The sequence below is a fragment of the Macrobrachium nipponense genome, chromosome 15, assembly GCF_015104395.2.
Source record: "Macrobrachium nipponense isolate FS-2020 chromosome 15, ASM1510439v2, whole genome shotgun sequence".
NCBI classification, from domain to species: Eukaryota; Metazoa; Arthropoda; class Malacostraca; order Decapoda; family Palaemonidae; genus Macrobrachium; species Macrobrachium nipponense.
The window spans coordinates 63229306-63250790 of record NC_087208.1 but is presented as its reverse complement, the minus strand read 5'-3'; the positions used below and the strand labels follow the sequence as shown (position 1 = coordinate 63250790).

General features: G+C 40.7%; 1 protein-coding gene across 2 annotated transcripts in view; it reads left to right on the top strand.

Annotated features, from left to right (window-relative positions):
• LOC135195015 (putative uncharacterized protein DDB_G0282129) overlaps positions 1-21485 on the top strand; it is a 67801-nt gene that overhangs the window by 32756 nt on the left and 13560 nt on the right. For both annotated transcript variants that reach the window (XM_064221295.1, XM_064221294.1), the window contains exon 6: positions 12385-12531. In XM_064221295.1, coding sequence (XP_064077365.1) covers positions 12385-12531 — 147 coding nt within the window. The remainder of the gene's footprint in view (positions 1-12384; positions 12532-21485) is intronic.

Genomic DNA, 21485 nt, shown 5'->3' with positions numbered 1-21485 from the left:
ATGTAATACTACTGTATGTAAAAACCTTACTGTTCATACTTTGTTACACTACATGTTACATTTGATACGTATATTTTCCTGAAGGGTTTTTTCCATCCAAAAATGGTGCTTCTACTTGTAGTTATCCCTTGATGACACTTGTAGTAATTTGTTAGTAACAACCTGGAGTTGTGTGAAAAATGTTGGTTCTGGAAGGAAAAAGTAACAAAATTAGTGTACAAAAATATACACTACAGAAAGTTGTGAATGCAATATGTTAATTACTGTAGATATATCAAGAGTACTAAAAGAGTTAATGTATGTTAATTAATTCCTTACTTTTAGTTAAAGTTGTCGTCAATGTAACCCTGGATGTACAAAGTCTTATGTGGCCCCCATAGCCTACATCATTCAGGGGACTCTGGAATGTACAAAAAATAATTTTGTCAGTAAGTCCTTCTATGCAAAGTAAGTTTTTTTTTTACATACAGTAATATGCACCATACAGTGGTTTAATATCACATATAACATGTGTATAAAACTTAATTCCTTACATAACTTACCAACTTTTAGTGAGTCTCAAAGCTGTTACCTAGGTTGTGGGAGATGGAGGTGGAGGTGTAGAGCATTCATGATAAGGATGCATTCCAAACCTAACTTCAGTGTGCTTTATCACGATAACAGGGTAGGATGATGGGCAGTCTGGAATGAAGAATTAATATTAAAGGACAGTATGTAACCACTTAGGTGTACAAAATTTATTGTACGTATGCAAACATTAATCACAACTGAGAATTCCTTACCTTCAGCAAAATGAAGACATGTAGGCTATGTAGAGGTCTGGTTTATGTAAGTCACAGGTGCATGCCAGTCTGGAATGATAATGTAACTACATATGATTATAGGTATGTATGTTACAGACATAGCAATGGTTATTACATATGTATAATAATAAAACATTAATAAAAAAAATTGTCCTTACCAAATTCTAGTGGTTGGCTTGCTTACTGGGATATGGGCCATATGGTAGATGAGTGGGTGGCTGGGCTATGGAGTATGATGGGCAGGTGCTTGGTAGTCTGGAATGATAAAAAATATATAAAATGATAGAGTTACTACTGTAACTACTGCACATGTTATTACTGTTTTGACATATGTAGTGTGTAATACGTATGTACAATAAAAAATAAAAAATGAAGAATTCTTTTACCTGAAGGAATGGGAGAGGTGATACTACTCGTATCAACTGATTTGGGCTCTGGAGAGGTGATACTACTCGTATCAATTGATGAGGGAACATCTAGATCTGAAAAGAATGATAGGGTACATAAATATATAAGGTGGATGTAATTGTAGCATATGTACACTTTTAATAAAATTTCTATAGCAATTTATAAAACATTTTATACAAATTTGTTAAGGATTCCTTAACCTGATGAATAGGGCGAGGCATCAAAACCATGGAAAGGCTCAGGGTCATCTGGGTCGCTGTCACTATCAAAGGGGTCTGAAATGAAAAAAAAAATAATAAGGTTATGCAACATCAAACACATTGTACCACTATGTAAGTTAGTGTACGTATGTATGTAGGGTGTAAAGAATTTCCAACATGAAAATGAGAAAAATGAAATTGCTTACCTGATTGTACACGTACAGGTGGACGGGCTGCTACAGAGGGTCCAGGTACAGGGGGATCTGGAACTGTCACAGGTAGTACAGGGAGATCTGGAACTGTCACAGGTAGTACAGGGAGATCTGGAACTGTCACAGGTAGTACAGGGGGATCTGGAACTGTCACCACTTCTGCAATAAAATTACAAATGATGAAAATTAATGAAGTTACAATTTACTCTTACATTTAGTTGTTACATTAAAAAATTAACACATTTTAATATGTACACTATGTAAACACATAAATTAGTAAAAAAACAGTTCAGAATTCCTTACCAGGACTAGGAGTGGGAGGTGGTGGTACTGGAGACTGGTGAAAGAAAGTGTCAAGCCTGGACTGCACACTTCTCTTCGTCTGCTTCTCCTTCAGGGTCTCCTTGTAGAAAGTTACTAAGTCTAACATTCCACGTTTTATTTTGTCAAACCTGGCAACGTTAGGGTCTTCTGCCTCAAAAGAAGCCAAGGCTCTCTCCAGATGAGTAAAACCCTCTGACAAGCCTTTCACAGTTAATGACCTGGGTTTTGGCTCTGGTGCCGCCTCCTCTCCTCAATCATTTGCTGTTCAAGTTCAAGTAAGTCCTCTGCAGACAATTCCTCTCCATGGGAAGCCAGCAAGCTCTGTTACATCATCAGGTTCAAGAAATCTAGTTTTCAGCCTCTTGCTTAGCCCTATCGATCTTCCTCGTCACAGTCTCGACGTTCCTTCTTGCGCCTGGTCCAAAAGCCACTGCATCAGCAATGTTGTAGCCCTTCCAGAATTGCTTCAGTGTCAACTCCTTGTTAGCTTCTATGGCCCTCAAAGCAAACGTATGGTCCTTCTAAGGTAGTAAGCCTTGAAATTAGCTATTACTCCCTGGTCCATTGGCTGTATCAGCGATGTGGTATTGGGTGGGAGGTACACCACCTTCACTTATTGGGTGCATGTGCTCAAATTTAAGAAGGGTGACCAGGGGCATTGTCCAGGACTAAGAGGGCCTTAAAAGGCGAAAGGCACACCCTTCGGAAGTCAATACCGTTCCACTGCTGGCACGAAATGGTCATTGAACCAATCTTCGAAGACCATCAAGGTAACCCAAGCCTTCTTGTTTGATTTCCAAATCACGGGAGTTGACTCTTGAAAATGCCCTTGAATGCCCTGGGATTCTCAGCCAAATACACCAGCAAGGGCTTTCAGTTCAAATCGCCACTTGCATTGGCCCAAACAGCAAAGTCAGTCGCTCCTTTCCAGCTTTATGGGCCAGGTGGCTGACTTCTCCTCCTTGGAAAGGTACGTTCGATTTGGCATTCTTTTCCAAAATAATCCAGTCTCATCCACATTAAAGACTTGGTCAGCCGTGTAACCACCATCCTTAATTATCTCAGCCAAAACCACCTGGAAAACTTTCTGCTGCTTCGCTATCAGCACTAGCAGCTTCACCTTGCAGCTTCACATTATGCAAATTTGCACGAGCCTTAAAACGGTTAAACCAACCTCTACTCGCGGAAAATTCACCACCAGCACTGCCTTCGCCAAAACTTTTTCACTACTGCCTCATGCAGCGCTCTAGCCCTTCTCCTGGATCACACTTAAGCTCACCGAAAACGTCGCTGGTTCTGGTCCTCCAGCCAGATCATGAGCAATTTCTCCATTTCAACAATGCTCTGGCTACGTTGCTTCTCGTTTATCACCGTTGACTTCATCGGTGCAGCATCCTTAACGTGCTTCAGAATACGTTCCTTGTCCTTCACAATGGTTACCACCGTGGTCCTGCTCAAGCCTAAAGAACGGCCTATTTCGGTGTTAGTTTTCTCCCTTCTCCGAACGCTTCACCCACGTCATATTTTACCTCCATCGTGATGACCTTCCTCTTCTTGGATGAACTATCATCGAGGAAGTACTTTGGCGTTTAGGAGCCATTGTAAATTTGCAAAAATGGCAAGGAATTTCCAGCAACGTCTTAGCACACAACCGACCTGAACTTCAGGCAGACACGCGATTGAAGTGGCGTCCTTTGGTATTGTTACGCTTAGCGTCCTCGACCAGGTCCGAGGTCGTTGTTCGGTCAATTTACCATACAGTTAAAATAGCGTTAATTAAGATTTTTATGCACCCTCCGCTCATAACTAGTTCTGCATATGAGGTATCGTTAAAAAGCATAACAAAACGTCGTAACCTTGGAATTTGCGTTGTAATCTAACCAGAAACTTAGTTTTTTAATTATGTACTGGAAACAAGCAATGATTTTTCATTATTTGCGCTTTTGGACTGGTTTTAAACTGCGCATCCCAAGCTAGTGTAATTCATTCTTCGCCGCAAAACTAGTTCCGCATATGCGGGCGTCACTAAAAAAATTAAAAAAATACGAAAAAAAAAAAAAGTGTCGAAAAGAAAATCATCATAACCTCAAAATTTTTGTTGTAATGTAACCAAAAACATATTTTTATTATATACTGTTGCTAAACTATAAAGGATTTTTATCATAGCATGCGTTTTTTTAAAAGCGTCGTTAACTCGGAGCGTCGGAAGCGTCAGCGTCGTAACCTCGGAACAAGCGTCGTAACCCAGGACGGATTTTCCATTGAATATTTAAGAAAAAGCGTCGTAACCTCGGAACGTCGTAAGCCGGAGCCGTCGTAAGCCGGGGACCGCCTGTACTAGTACTGGACAATGCAGTGATAGTTCACTACATAAACAGGGGAGGCTCCAAATCAATCCACATAAATCATGTGATGATAGCAGTTTTTTCCCTGGCAACAAGAACCATTGTCATCGGTCAGCCACTTATCGGGCGGGAGAATGAATGTAGTCGAGCACGCACTATCAAGGACAACTCTGCTGAAGTCGGAATGGTCCTTAGACGAGAAACCGTTCAATTGGACTTACCAACAGATTCCAGATCTCCAAATAGACCTGTTTCCCACAGAGTCCAACCTCAAGCTACAGAGTTATGTAGCCACCAATCTGGACCCTCCAGCCTACACCACAGACGCCATGTCCATAGATTGGAACAACTGGCAGAAGATTTAATGGTTTCCACCTATAACCTATTAATGAAAGTTCTGGTCAAGCTCAGAGCTTTCAGAGGACAAATTGCTCTGGTAGCTCCCAACTGGCCCAAGAGCAACTGGTTCCCTCTTCTAGTGGAATTGAGACTCCGCCCCGGCGGATCCCCAAACCGAAGTTGACACGGATAATACAGTCTCGCACTGTATTAGCTTTCTCATGATTCCAGAATGCCCTAACTTTATGGACTTCATGAGGTTCGCGTCACAAAAGATTGCCAATATTGATCCTCTAAACACTTTGTTTCTAGAATCAGACAAAAGAGAATCTACACTTCGGCAATATGATTCAGCAGTGAGAAAGCTAGCCAATTTTCTGAAAGATTCAAGGGTACAGATAATGACTACGAATCTGGCAGCCTTAAAATTTAGAACCTTGTTTAAGAATGGTCTAGCAGCTAGTACTATTACCACAACTAAATCTGCCTTAAAAGAAAAATTTCAGTTTGGGTTTAATATTAATCTCACAGAATTCTATTTCTCGTCCATCCCGAGAGCTTGTGCTAGACTGAAACCAGCAAACCGCCCCCATACGGTCTCCTGGTTTCTAATGATGTTCTCAGGCTAGCTTCCGACACTGACACGGAATCAGGCCCTTATGTAACGCTTCTCAGGAAACATTATTCCTAATAAGTCTGGCCTCAGTAGCCAGAATATCAGAACGATCAGCTCTCTCTAGAGAACCAAATTATAATGATTTCCTCCCATCTGGGGAAGTTTTAATCTCCCCAGATAGAAAATTCTTGGCTAAAAAATGAGGACCCGCAGAATAGATGGTCCCCGTGGAAGGTTGTCCCACTTCCACAGGAGCTATCTCTATGTTCTGTAAGCACTTTGAAATCCTATTTAAATAGAACTTCCAAAAGTCTTCAGGCCCTTTATTTATTAGAGAGAATGGGGGAACCATTTCCCTGAAGGTAATCGGACAACAAATTCTATATTTTTAAACAAGCCAATCCGGAATCAGTTCCGCACGTCCATGATATCCGAGCAATGGCTACTTCAGTTAATTACTTGCACCATATGAACTTTGATGACCTTAAAAGAGACATGGGCCAGAAGTCACAGATAGCGTTTAAACGCCACTACCTAAAATCTTTAGAGGCCCTTAAATATTCGGCAGTGGCAGTAGGGAATGTTGTTTTCCTTGATATAACAGAATCAGTATAACAGGGCCTAACTTTAGTAAAATATCACTACCTTTTAGTACCTTCTCTCCTACCTGCCTTGCTTACTGTCCCTACCCTTACCTTGGCTTTCTTCTGGATTGCACATTAACCCACTCCTGTATTGTACATAGGTTAACAATGTTAAACTTATATATAGATATCTTGTATTACCTGCTGTTGGTATCACCTTGGTCTTACCAAGTTTGGTATGCATATATCTTTAGATTCAGTGTTGTAAATCAAGGATTCATTAGAGATAAGTTATGTTATTAAAATGTTTTTACTTAATGTAAAATAATTTATTTTTCTTTCAGTTCCTTGATTACAATGTATTTCCAAGCTTATGGGGCCATTTCTCTGTTACTATTTCACGGAGCGACACAGGTTAAGCCCAGAAAAGGGATTTTGACAAAGGAAAAATCTATTTCTGGGCAAGGACCTGTGTAGCCCAGTGAAACCCACCCCTTCTTCTTCTTTCACCTGAGCTGGCCTAACCTTGGGTGCTATTCAGGAATGTCAGAGGGGGCGCTAGTTGTAGCAGTAGAGGGCGGTAGTTGGATGTAGAACGTCACCTCGTAGGAATGAGGGATATTGAGAAAGGAGAAGACTAATTGGCAAAAAAAAAGGACTTCAGGTAGTGGTTTCACTAGCCCCAGTTTTCCCTTACTATAGGGGTTCAACAGTTATGAGAGCCCGGAGAGCCAGGAATATCCTGGCATAATCCATATAGCTTTTCTCTTGTATATTTAGCAATATTTATACCTTAGAAATGAGGGCTATAGGAACATTTCACTTGGCGACACAGGTCCTTACCCAGAAATAGATTTTTCCTTTGTCAAAATCCCTTTATTAGTTAATGAGCAGAGGCAGGCTTTCATTTGTGTTAACCCCTCCTGTTTTCATTTTTGCTACATAGCATACAACGAGGAGTAAGTCATTATTCTTACTGTTTTGCAGTTTTGAAAAATTTGGAAATACAGTAATTCTGAAAAATCTTGAAGTAGTGTCACCTCAAATTAAGAGAGGTCTTACCAGCTGTGTTGTCATATTTTTTGCTTGGCTGCCATTTTAGATATCATATAATTTTATATACCTCTTCGATTGGATGTCACATGTAAAGAACAGGTTAGTTTAGGTTAAGAACCAAGCAGTTCCTGATAGTTCCTGACTATCAGCGATTCGGTTTCATGGCGCTTGTCTGGCAATGAAAATTGGTAATTTTTGGTTCCAAAATGCGCCGATTTCCACTTATCGGTGCCAATAATTGGGTTTTCGCGCTGATACATACTTAACAGAGGTGTCGATGATGTGCCACATTATTATTGTGTACTCATGTTCACTTGTGTATCAGTCGCATACTTTTGCTTTCTGTAATTGCTATCCTGCTTTTTTTCTTTCTGTAATTGTTATACTGTTTTTTTGCTTTCCTGTTTTTTGCCTGCTGTAATTGCTAGCCGGCATTTTGACCCTCCGTAATTGCTATCCTGCTGTTTTGCTTTCCGTAATTACTGTCCTGCTTATGTGTTATCCGTTTCAGTGGTATGTACCAATCCTTTGACATTATCACTTATAATATGGTTATACAGTTTTTTCATTCATTGCATAATGTTATCTTAAAAGGAGCAGTCAATACTTTAGCTTGTATATTAATATCTAAGTGCAGTGTTTTGTGTATCACTGTTTTAGTCCATTTTTAGTGAAAATGTCAAGGTATGTTAGTAGGATCTAACTCTTACTGTCCCTGCTCCAGCTTGCATCTGTCGACAGATGTATTTTGCCCATCCCATTTAGATGTGCTATGATGGTTTGCATTTTGGAGGCAGGCTTCTGGAATGGAGTAAGGTGGTTGATCCAGGAAAGGGGCACTTGTGGAATTTACTACTTAGTTGGCTCAGTTTACTGGTTGGCACAATAATCTCTTCAATGAGTTCTCGTACATACTGAGTCTATCTCATCTACCTGATAGCCCACCACCAGCTATGTCCACTACATAACTGATTTGCTTGGGGCTGGGGTACTGCCCACATGTATTTGCCCTCTCTACTCCCAACCTCTGCCTAGGGTACCTACTTTCATGCTCCCACCTGTAGTACCCCTCACATACTCTGTTTGTATTGCCTATAAGCTTGGCTGCCTGCTCATCTCTGAGCTACCTACACGCTTTGTGTCTTTTGTGCCCGCTGGGTGGCTTGCTAGCTTGTGTTTTGTCTTTACAGAGTCCAGTTTGTGTATGTTATATGGTTTGTTACTTGATAGGAGTGACTCAACTCATAAGTAACTATAAGTTTCTGTATTGTTCACTCTTGTGCTTTCATTTAATGTTCCTTAGGAGCAGCTAGGGTACCAAGGTATTTCTGTTACTCATTGTATTTTCATGGTCTTTTAGAGAAGCTGCAATGTATGGCCTCTGTTAGTTGTTTTTGCAGAAGAGAGTAGATGTGTCTTGTATGGGTGTTACGTGGTGTCAGGTTTGAATGAAGGCTGAATTGTAATAAAAGAAACTATCAGTTTCCACTTGTTGAAAAAGGGCAAGACATGTGTGGAGTATGATTTACATCAATTTAAGTAGCAGATATTCAAAGAGTTGGAAAGATTTTTTTTACCATGACTACCACCAATCTAGGAACTAACCAGGGTGAGGCCAGTCAAGTTGGGTTTGTTCTACAGGATTTGTGCCAGTTTGATTCTGGTCATTGAGTGTCAAGTGTCCAGTCTGCATGCAGCTAGCTTTTGGGGGGCATGGTCAAAATAAACTTGACAGCTATCAAGGATCTTGGCATGAAGGAACCGGTTAAGGCCACTGTTCTGATTAGGTCAGCAGCATGGACCAACCTCAGAATTTCAGCTTTTGTCAAGTAGAGAAGGAACCACAAGACATGGTCTTGTAAGTCAAAGCAAATGTAAATGAGGGCTTTGTGTACCTAAGGTTCTGGTGACGGATATATTAAGGTTGTGACTGATGTCTCCATTGTTATCTTGTGGCTCATTCATTGATGACGTTGATAATGACAATCATGGAAAATGAACGAAGGAATGACAGGTGTTCTTAAAGCCATTCACATATTATGGTATACAAAAGATAAACACTGGGAAAACATCCACTAAAAGACTTAAAGAAATTGTTTGGTATGTGGCCTCTTACAAGGAAGGTAGTGGTTATTGATCTGTGAGGTACAGTCTTTTTAGAAGATTAAAATTTCCCTAAGTCACCATCAGTAAATATGGTAGGAATATGATAAGACTGAAAAGCTTTGCTAAGAATCCACCCTTTTTTTTTGGAATGCAACAGTGATGAAAAGCTTGGTATAATATCCTCAGAATTCTTCCAAATACAACAGATGCTTGATGAGAAATAATTGTGTCAAAAAAGTGATATGACATCTCCATCCATCTCACTATGGATCATACCAGATATCTTGTCTTGCTCAAAAATATTCATTAAAAAATAACAGTCAGGAGCAAAAGATCTAGAAAAAGATCTATACAGATGGATGTAAATTAGAAAATGGAGTTGGCTAGGCTGTTGTGTTTGAAAATTATGTATATGAGGTAAAACTACCAGATTGCATATAAGAATATGTAGCATAGGTGACAGTTTTATTCCAAACCTTGGATCTAACATGCCAGTCAAAACACAAGGATTTTGTAATATACTTAGCCTAGGAGTGCAATACATCCTTAGATATCAGAAATCAAGTACAGCCACTTATTTGCAAGATGTGGGAGTGGCTTTTCTGTGTATTTTGTCAGAAAAAAAATCCATGTTTCTGCTAGGTATATGCCTTTTTTGGGGAATCAGGGAGACGAAGAAATTGATAAGTATGCAAAAAATGCTTCTAACTGAAGTATATATCATCAAATAAAATTTAGTTCCCATTTCAACATGAACAAGTCTATAAGGTATATATTTCAAGGATACCAAAAGAGATGCTTTGCCCCTTGTGTGACCAACAATACAAAATATAAAATCTTAAATTTATCAATTGTCCTTCTTCCCAATAGATGTGGGAAGAGAAATTGTTGTAATCTGGCTTTGGATTGGGCTCACATTGTTTACATAATATATTTTCATAATTTTAGTTTTTTAAAATGACTGCAAGGAAAGGAGTATGAGTTCTTTCATGAAAGTTTAATGCAATGATGATTTTAATGATCATCTTTTATATAATGTCATCCAACCATTTCCTCATATTAAGCACTGAATGACCATAGGGTCCTTGCACTTGGACTGTTCTTAAATTCAGAGGTGCATTCTTCCATCCTATAAAACTGTCCATAGCAACAGAGGTTAATGCCCACAACATCCCAGTCATTGTTGTTCCCTGACTGCTCACCCTGCCACCCCATGATGGAATACATTTAAGCAGAAAAGCTATTAATGGACAATATCTCAAAGGTAAGGAGGGTGGTCTGCTCCCATGGAAGGGCCTTAATCCTCCATATGCAGATGTTTCTGTACCCTCTTTTTAATGTTATCATGAAAAACACCACTTTTATTGACTTCTCCAATAGCTCTTCCTTGCAGACCTTGGTGAACTCAGGAAGGCTGACCTATTGAACCATTTCTTCTTCTCAGAAAACCTAGTGAAAGAGCTGATAGACAAACTGGAGAAAACAGCCACAAGGACAGTAACTTTTAACTGAAAGCATTTGCTCTTATTGTCTTCATTCTCAGCAGTTGAAATTGGCAACTTCACATCGTCAGAATAGCTTCTTCCAGCAGAGCTGCTTAAATCTTATTTTGCTAAAAAGTTTTGGCAGCTGAGGAAGTCGTGATGCTCTCTCACGATAAAAAGGGGAGCAAGGACTGTGTTAAAGTCCTCAGGCAGAGCAGGGGCAAGATGAAACCAACCATCCTCTCTGCAGTAGGGTGATATCTGCAGAAATGAATGTCATGGCAGCTCTGCAACAGGTTTATCTTTCATTCCTGGAGGAAATTTCCCCTCTCTCTCTCTGCTAGTTGACTTTGATTTGAATACTTACAATTTGAAGGATTTAGGTCATTAGATGAAGGATACATATGATTTGAGAGATTTAGGTCATTAGAGGAAGTCCAGTTCACACTGAAGAACAAAGCTCTAGAGAAAGTGTTGTGAGCATTTTCAGGCTCGTACGTCCAGTTCCAGTTATTTTTAGTTTTCGAGGCCTTGAAACTGAGCTCACAGGAACAGGCTCCTGAATCTGATCTCCAGAATGAAAATATTGAAATCAATGAGAAGGTCCAGTAGGAAAGTGGATTTCTTTGCTTTATTGAATTTCAATGACAGAACTTTCCATATCCCAATCCATCAGGGATCCAGGAAGTATGTGTGTGATTTATATGATCAAGCTAAGTTCATCAGTTCAAGGTTGTAAGCTTTGGGCAGAAGACAGCTCCTCAGGTTATCATAATGGTGTTGGCATTGATTGCATCCTGACCTCCAGGGATGTTCATTTGCTTTTATCACTATCTGAACTGTTAGCTCATCCAAGGCTTGTTCCCCAACTGGCAGAAATAAAAAACCTGGTAACCTACCTTAATGTTGAAGGACAGACTACAACAGTACAGGGAGTATCTCCAGCCATGAAGAAGTGGCAAGAAGCAGTAGGGCATTTGGTCTTCTCGGAAAATTTGTACTCTACAGCAGTCAGAATTTTTATCTCCAACTGGAAACTAGCATTTATGCTTGATGATGCTAAATGAAAAGGATGGCTGATATATGTATGTCAGGGACCAAGCCAGGTGCCATTTCTAAATTGTATTTAACTGTTCAGGTACAGACATGATGGAAGATTTGTTTGCTAAGCACATTGATGAAGAGCCATTTCCATGTATTGTTCAGTTTTTAGGTCACTAAGGCTATTGACATCTGCCATTGCTAGTCAGTTTTAACCTAGGTCAATCTGCAAGACATGCAGAGGTAAAACCATGGAAACGAATCTTTCACTGTCTGCTATGTTTATTATTCCTCTGCCTGTGATTTTTGGTGCTCATCCAGAACAAGGCAACATTTTTTTTTATTGTGTGTGGATCTAGCCTTATAGAGGTGGCAACCTGCTAGGTAGAGGGTGCTTATAGTACAGATCTAGCACTCTGCTCATGACCCAAATTCAGGTGTTATCAGTGGTGTTTGCTAAGGACCTGAAGGTATTTATGTAACATATCCTAATTATTCCACCATACCTAGCATTAATTAACAAGTCTTTTGTGCTAATAAAGAGATATCCACGAGATTTTGCTTAGTTCTCCAGTTAAAAGCACTTGTAATGATGTCAATTATATGTGAGGGAATAAGTCTTTTAATAGCCTTGCTTCATTTGCGAGGCTTTTCATATTTATTTTAATGGCAGGAAGCATATAGAATGGTTGCTTTAGTGACATAGTACATATCAACTTTTAGCATAAAAGGAAAGCTCAGGAAGTATGATGGTTTAACACGATAAATGTAAATACATTATCTTCTGTATGTAACTTTTTATGTGTTTGTACTACATGTACTGTAATAATTAACATATAAATTACAAAATTATTTTTCTTTTGCAGCCTGCAGAGGAGTCCAGAAGACAGAACACTTTTGAATATTTTGTTCGCATCAGTGGCAAGCATCTACGTGTATGTAAGAGGGCATTCATGAGTTCACATGGACTCACAAGTGATAAAAGATTAAGAACATTGTTCCACCAAATGAAGGTATGAATGTTTGTAACATACAAATCATTGACAGGCTTTTGTTGATTTACTGCTGCATTTGTAGTGTTCAGTTAGGTTCCATAGTATCCTTTTTTATACTTATTTAATGTAATGATTCACCCTTGCTTTTATGACTTGCACACTGTAGCCGTCACTGGCAAGAATTTATATGCTCCTTTTCAGATACAAATCCAAGTTTTACATAAGTCTCAAGATAGCAATTGTAGGAGCTATCAATAATTAACTATATGCTACTATAAGTGAGGAAGGACAAGACCAAAGTCAATTAAATTTCCAGAAAATAAATACTTCAGTCACAATTAGGGTACAGACATTGAGGGGTATCCAACCACACAAATACATGTAAGTAATCAAAATATTGGAGAATTGGACTTCAGTATCAAATTGCTTCAGTATTCTGTTGTTTTTTTTCTTGCTAGTTATGAAAAATACAAATTAGTTACAAATTTGGTATTTTTCAAATTTGTATTCTCAGATTTTCTATCTCTAGTGATCCTTTTCCCATCATTGTGGTATTAATTAAAAGTTGTAATCAGTTTTCAATGCTGTGATTGTTATGATTTATTTTTACAGCTTTTGTGATTTTTAATCATTCCCCATTGTTTGTGGTGTATGATTGTGGGGCAGTGTAACTATTTCATTAAGCCACAGTGTACTCGTGTAAGTGTTTACTTGCAGCTTCTTTATGTCCTCTTTAGATAAGAATCTTCATCAAGGCTCTTCATTGTTCTATGTAGAAGGAGTATAGGGGGAACTGTACTGATGATCAATGGTTTATCAGCACCCAGAAAAAAGCTTGCAAACGTGTGCCAAAGACCTGTCGGGGATACTTCTTCATACAGCTATGCCACCGCTGCTTCAGTGAAGACTCAGAGTTTTGGCAGATGAGGCTTTCACATCCTCAGTGTCAATCCTTCATGCTAAGAGTTTTGTGGTAGGAACCTTTACCTCATGTATCTATAGCTACCTGTATGCCTGACCAAAATCTCTTCCTTGAAAGTACTCAACCTCTAGCTTCATGTCACCTGCTTATCTCACAGCCTCACTTTTGTTGTTCCTTTTGCCTTCGCCCCTACATCATTGCTAGAGTTCGTACAATCTATTGATGCATCCTTTGTGATTTTCTCAGGAAAAAAAGGTGGCTTGTTAGGAATACTTTTGGCTTTGTTTGATTGCAGATCTTTCAGCTTGACCCTCGTCTCCAGTCTTGCCTTTAAAGCCTTCAGGGTTTCATGCTGTTTTCACATATTTTTCAATTCCTATGCATTTGAGGGTTATCATTGTAGCTGCTATGAAGTCTCCTAAGACCCCATTATCCCAACTGAGTGCCCTTGACTGCTTGTGTGGCTATAATTGCAGCTCTGTCAATGTCTCCAATTTTATCATGCATTACTCTTCTGATGAATCTAGATCTCATTTAGAAGATATTCTTCTTATTGATTCATTTCCCAGAGTGCCTCAGTTTACTGCTACAATTAAAGCAGATATCGACTTCCTTCTTTGCACAGAAGAGTATTTGAAATCGCCTTCGTTAGATGTCTTCTTTTTTTGACCTGAGCACAGACCAGTACTAATAGGTTGTGGTTTTTTATTTCTCCTAGGGAAAACTTAGTAGTTTATTGAGAAATATAGAGCAAGGGCAATAGACCATATCAATAGTTTGGGGAGTAAATTGATTAATTACTTCTCAATCTAAGATTTATTTAGCACTATATTTTTAACAGTAACTTAGCAAGTATTTGGCTATATAGTTTATACTTTACGATGGCTCAAAATTTTGAAATTTGTGGTAGAGCTCTTTTGTTTTCGGTGTAGGTAACCTAGTCCCACCCACTTTCGGGAACAAATAGGTTACAATACAGCTGAAGAGTTCAATTTGTTTCTGCTGGTCAGTTACGTAACATTGGTTGTTGAGCAGCTCCTGGAATTTGGTTCACCAGATCGTTGTGTTTTTCGCCGCCGTTGGTGACATATTCTGTATTTTGGTAGAGCTAATTATTTTAGCTTAGCTCTTGATATTGACTTATTAATTGATTGCAACTTTTTTGTGTTATACTTTGCAACAAAGACTGCAAAACAAGACTGACTTTGGTAATATTATAATCACACTGTGTGTTGCATGTGTAGAGGGCAGATTTGCTCTTGGACACTTTATTATGACGAATGCAATGATTGAGACAAGGGGAAACGGCAGGTTTAGAGGCTCATTTAGCAAAACTTCAACATGACAGGAATAGGAATGCAGCTGCTAGAGCCGAGGCTAGGGCTTCTAGTCAGGTTATTTTGCCTAATGATAATATTAATTTACCTGTCCCTTCTATGCATATGACTGCCTTTTCACCTATAACAAGCCCTCAAACTTTTCCTTCTACTCATTCCTGGCTCCCTTTCATCGGAACTTGGTGCCCATTGCCCCAGCCTCGAAGCATGGATAGACCAGAAATTCGGTCTCTTAGTGAACACTGCCACCCAAATTGGGATTTCAGTGAAGGTCCTTATGGACAAAATGAATAATGTTGGTGCAAGTGCAGTGGAGGAGGTGGCTATCCATTCCACCGATGCTCCTAGACCAAGACCAAAGCTAAACTCCCCTGTTTTGGGAGGAAGCAAAGTGGAAGTCCAAGGGAGATCAGTAGGGTTTGCCCACGGATAGTTGCCCCTTCAAATGAGCCTGTTGAATGCTAATCCCAGGACTCGTTGGATGGCCACTGGAAAGGCGTCCTTTTGGATGTTCATGCTTTGTCATCAAGTGATTCAGACACTGGTGTTTCAAGGCCACTGAAAGGTATGGTTCATTGGTGGAAGAGGATTCGCCACCGTCCCATATGCATACTAAGGAGCATGAATGCAGTCCACTCTCCTCCTGTAGTTTTTGGGAGAGCCCCCGTCAGATGGCTGAGCGTCAAGTTGCTGTTCTGAAACGCCCCTCTTCCAAGAAAGCTGAGAGCCCAGTGTCCAAGCATCTGGCGCCTGAGCGCCCAGTGTATGAGCACCCAGTGTCCGAGTGCCTAGTGTATGAGTGTTCAGTGTCCGAGTGCCTGATATCTGAGATTCAGTGTCCGAGTGTTAAGCATTCGAGCATCCAGCTTCTGCTAAATGCTCTCTGTTTGAGCATTCAGTGTTCGTGTGTCCAGTGCCCACATGCATGGTATTCTATTGGAGAAACTCCTTCCTTGTGAGTTTCTGCCTCCTCTCAAGGGGATTTATTCAGTCTTATTAACTCTGTAAGGTCTACATTCTCGTCTGCAAGGATTTTATTTGTCATCGGAGCATGGTCACTTAATTACGTACATCTTCAAGGTGTTTGAAATACTGAGTTTCCTTGACTAGACCGTAGGAGCTCTAGCAAAGAAAATTGAAGATTGCGCCACTCTTCAGAACTTGGCTACAAACTGGCCAGGATTGCTCGGTTGCGTAGATAAAGCGGTCGGGGACAGTGCACAAGAGTTAGCAATGATCTTTCTGTTCGCTCATGTAGATCAGGCCAGCTTATTCCTGAAGGCGACTTTGGAATGAGTGACGGCTGAACTAAAGAAGAGATCAACACAGGACCCACTAGCACAGTCTGCCAAAGGTCATAGAGGCTCTGGATGTATTTGACCATCTTAAGGGGGTTGGCCAGCTAATGTCACTTTTTAAGGGCAGGACTTTGATATTCATACCACTTAATAAGTTGACTTGGGACAACTCCTAACTGCATCTGATTTTCGAATCTGACCTTCGGTTTTGTGACGCCAGGGCGATTTATCCTGAAAATAACCATTTTTCAAATTCTATCTCCTCCCTTGATATTTAATATTAAGACCTGGGATTACTACCATATATAGACCTGATGAGGAGTTTTTTTTTTTTTCTAAAAGTAATTTTTTTTGCTAGATATGAATTTTTCATTATGATTAAAAAATAAACCCTATAAATCAGGAATAAAAAAATTATATAAAAAAAAGGTGAAACAAAAATAGGAAAAAAGGGCTTGATTTGATTGTTCTATAATGTCTTTCTGAGTTATATACCCAATTCCAATGTTATAGCTTTAAAACTAAGTGAGAAGATAGATTTTGAAGGTCAATAAGTATAGTTTTGAGATATGGGTGTTCAAAGTTTTCCTTCGTATTTTTATAAAGACAATGTTAATAAATAATGATTATTATGAATGTATATTTCTTTTTGTGTATTAATAAACCAAAACTGTTATTTATCATAATTTAATCATAAATGATGATCCCTTTGCTCATATATCGTAGCCTGGGGCACTGCGTCAGGCAAGACGGGGCACTCCTTCCTACGCAACTCACTCTCTCTCCTTCACTAACTTGGCTTATTACAGCGAATTTTCTTCTTCTGTATGTTAGCGAGATGTTTTCCTTGTATTTTCCTCTTTGGCATGAAGAAATTCTTGCCGAAACAAAGATAAGCAAATGTAAATGCAAGAGAATGTTAGAGGTGAAACTCGAAGGTGTACGTACTCTCTTTTTACAAAGGCAATGTTAATAAATCATGATTATTATGAATTTCATATTCCTTTTTGGGTATTAATAAACCAAAACTATGTTATTTATCATAAATGAAGATCCCTTTGCTCAAAGATCGTAGCCTGTGGCACAGTGTGACGTGTGCATCAGGCAAGACAGGGTCATTACTTGCTACGCAACCCTCCCTCTCTCTCTTCACTAACTACGCTAATATCGCATATATTATGATATTCTGTAATCATATTAAAGCAAATTTTCTTCGTCTGTATGTTAGCGAGATGTTTTGCTTGTCTTTTCCTCATTGGCATGATGAAATTCTTGCTGAAAAAAAGATAAACATAAGTAAAAGTAAGCGAATGTCAGAGGTGAAACTTGGATGTGTAGACTACTTGGGGTTTGTGCTCGCACTGAATCGTGGTTACTTGGTAGCTGACTGATTTCCCTTCCCTTTTGTGACTCATGGAATCTCTACAGATGCCATTGCTCAAAATTTCTTTGACAGTAATTATCAAAATTTACTAATTACTAATTACCCTGTAACTACGAAAGTAAGAGGAATTTTAACGAAATATTTTGTATACGTATTCTCAGTTGCCATATGAAGCTCCATGAATCTTTTCATGACTGCATTTTTTGCCCTATACCCCCCCATATATAAGGGTTCCGGCCGGCCCCCTGAAGCACCAGGACAATATCCCCCCTGTGTCACAACAGCCCTTGTTGAGTGGCAGAGGACACTTTCGATCCTGCCCTCACAGGAATCTTCAGTCAGGACGAGCTAGTAAAAACACTCCCGCCAGACCCACCCCTCATAAATGAGGACCCTGTCCTCTGTTCACCTGTAGGAGTGAGGCTTCTTCAGTATTGGGACTAATGGGAAGCCAGAAATGTGGTACCTTGGGTTCTAAAAGTTCTCAAGGAGGGCTATGCCATCCCATTCACAGCCTACTTGTTAGGTTCGGAGATGTTTGCAGCCCTGTTACAAAAAGTTTCAGCCAGTATCAAGACAGAAGCTGTGGAATTAGTCAAAGATAAATTCGAGAGGTTTTTATGTCTATTTGTTGTCACCAAGTCATCAGGAGGCTGGAGGCCTGTCCTGGATGTCAGTGCTCTGAACTTTTTTGTCAAGACCACCAAGATCAGAATGGAAACAAGTCAATTGGTCCTGTCAACCATCCAGTACCATATTCCTTGGAAGCTTCAGTTGTTCATATACGGAACAAACCTTCGGTCTTAACATTAGGATTTACTAGCGCCAAGCTGGAAACCGGTAGAATTAAAATTACACTTGTGAGATCCAGGGACTATTGGCATCTATACCAGGTCATGGGGCATGTATACCCAGAATGCCCTTGGCGTCCTGTGACCCACCAGTTATGTTCCTACCGCCTTTAAGATAAGACGTGTTTACTGTCTATCTGATTTATAGCCGGTTTTCAGTTTGCCTGTTTTTATCCATTTCATTTTCATTTTTCTTATTACTTTTTCTTTCTCTGAGTGTGCTCAGTGTGAGTGTGGTCGGTAAGAGCGTATAAGTGGTAAGATGGAAATTTTCGCTTCACCATTGGGATCTTCTGCCGTTTCAAAGAGGAGACAAAGGAAATGCCCCAGAGTCAGTGGCTTTCCGTGTTCTAGATTCCTAACTTTGGTGTCGACGGATCCTCATCCAACGTGTAGTAGGTGCAGGGAAAACTTATGTACAATTACTAATCCATGTTCTGTTTGTCGGGGTTGGTCGGTGGAACAGTGGAAAAAGTTTTATGAGAAAGGCCAGTACAAAAGGAAGGAGGTGACGCCATCTTTGGATGACCAAACCTTACCGGCTTCTTTTGTATCAGCAATAAACCAGACTGCTCCATATGTTTCGCCACCTGGTTTTGATTTGTCCCATACCCCTTCGGTTTCTCCTAGCGATTCGTTATCGGAAACTTCAGGAGGGGTTTTGGGTAATTTTATGCATAATATGTACGCTCCTTTGTTCCCAGCATGTAGGGGGGGAGTATTGCCATCTTTGTTCCAGGTGCCGGCCCCCGAAGCGCATAGGATGGAAGGTACGTGGGCGGCGCTAGGCCTACCAGGCGTACCAACCTTGGAGGGTTTGCTGTCGCATTATATGGTGTCACGATTCCAACAGGGTCCGGCAGCACTGAATGTTCCTCATCCCCCTGGCTTGCAATTTATGGGAAATAATGCTGCGGCTACACCATCAAATTCTATGTTTACAGCGATGCAGAACGTGGGGGCTAGTTTTGCAGCAAATGTGCGGATGCCAGCAGAAGCCGCACAGTCTCTCCCTACAAGATTGGTGACGTCACAACATACGTCACACACTGATATGGCAGACGCGATGACGTCACAGACTACTGCGCCCCTATCTACTTCGCTGCAACTGGACCCAAATACGCTTTCTGACTCTGCAGTACACGCTTTAATGAAGAAATTACAGGATATAGAGAAGAGAATGGCTAAGAAAGACAAAAAGAAAAGGCGTGATTCGTCGTCTTCTTCGTCTTCTGCCTCTAGTTCGGTGTCATCGCTAAGTTCGATGACGTCACGGTGAGCGCCAGTCAAGCGTTAGAGGATTCGGGATTTCGTGACTGATCCTCGGGCTAAGAGGATTGTCGTATCCCAGTCACCATGAAAGTTGAGAAGTCAGTGGCTGGTAAGTGCAAAGCTAGCGGACGAAGCCGTTTGCTAGAGTCCGAACGAGCGAGAGAGGCGACGGCCGATGGACTAGCGGCCGACGTGGAGTTGCCAATACAGATTACAAAGAGTGTAAGCAAGACTACGATACCACTGGCAAAATCAACGTTGGGGGCGAAATGTGCAGCAAAGAATGGAATGTAGGTTCCAGTTTCGCCCGTAAGGCCGTTTAAAATACGGACAAAGGATGATAAGGCTCCTATTAAAAGAACAAAGAATAGAGAGTTGGCAACCTCGTCTGATACGTTGGCGGAAGGCGTTGTCCACCTGGATGAAAGATTGAGGCCGAATTCTCCAACGGTTGTTGGAAATGATAGCAATCCTAATAGAGATGAAGTTAGCTCAGTTTCAAGGGAGCCTTCATCTTGGAGGTCTAGACAAGATTCTCGCTCTAGATCCGTGAGCAGAGAAAGAGTGAGGCGTTCTCGTTCTCCTGTTGACTATTCGGGATCGAGCTGGCGGTGGCCATCAGAGATCAGAGAGGCCACGGCCGTAGGGGCAGGCGGCCGCGAAATTCCCAGCCATTTGTCAGAGGATAGGGGTGAAATAACATCCCTTGTGGCGGAGCACAGCATGTTAGAGCTGGAGGAAGGAGAAAACCAACTTTCTGGCCTTGTATGCAGAGGTGATTGATTTGATTCATCAATTCAATAACCTTTCGGAGAAGGCAGAAACACCTGCCAGTATGCTTCCTCCGGGGATTGATATGGTATTTGGATTGAAAAAGGATACCAAGGCGTCATATGAATTGCCTTGTTCAAGTCATGCGGACTCTGTTTTACAACACGTAAACGCACGGATTGCAGGAAGAGATAATTCCTTAAGATTTAATAGATCATTTAAATTTATTCCTCCTCCAATGATGAAACAAAGGAAATATTATACGACACCGATGGTCCCTTTGCTGTCAAAGCAAGTGAACCCTAATGTGGTAAGGTTAAGGCCTGGATTAACCTTAGATCAGGTGAAAATGGAGTGCCCTTCAATGACTTACCAAGAGGCTGCTACGTTAGAAGCAACAGCTTCTTCTGTCTTTCAGACTGCTTCTTGGTTAGATCTTTGTTCATCAGCAGTGACGAAGATTGCATCCTCAGAAGTGACAAGAAGGTAGTGGATGAATTATTCTTCATTAGATTACTACAATCAGGTTCCAAAGTGATTGCATACTTGACAAATGTAAGTGCCAATGTTTGGGCAAATATCTTGTTAATGAGGAGAGATGCAGCATTGGCTAGACTAAGCCGCACTGTTGATTTGGATTCCCTGTTAGCGATGAGGAATGGGGATATCTTGGAGTCACAATTGCTGTTGCCAGAGGTCATACTGGAAGAGTCTATAGATAGAAGGATGGACACTAACGATAGATGGGTACAGCAGGCAGTTAGGAAAATGTCTAACAGTCAAGCTACCTCTATGGAGGTAAGGCAACACCAAATACCTCGGAAGAAGACAGTGAGACATAACATCCCTAATAGAGCAACAAGACCCTCTTCCCCAAAGAGGTTGGTTCATTGGCCCTTTCACAATAGAAACAACAGAGGAAGGGGGATTAGGGGAAGAGGGAGAGGCTCAAGAAGATAGGATGGGCGCCTCTCATCACTCGGCCACACCAGTGGGGGGTTGCCTGACAAATCACTGGAAGGTGTGGCAGGAACTGGGAGCAGAGCAGTGGGTGGTGGATGTGCTCAGGGTCGGGTATTTGATTCCGTTCGAGGTAACCCCATCCCTGACAGAACAGCCATTACCTCACCTCGCTTA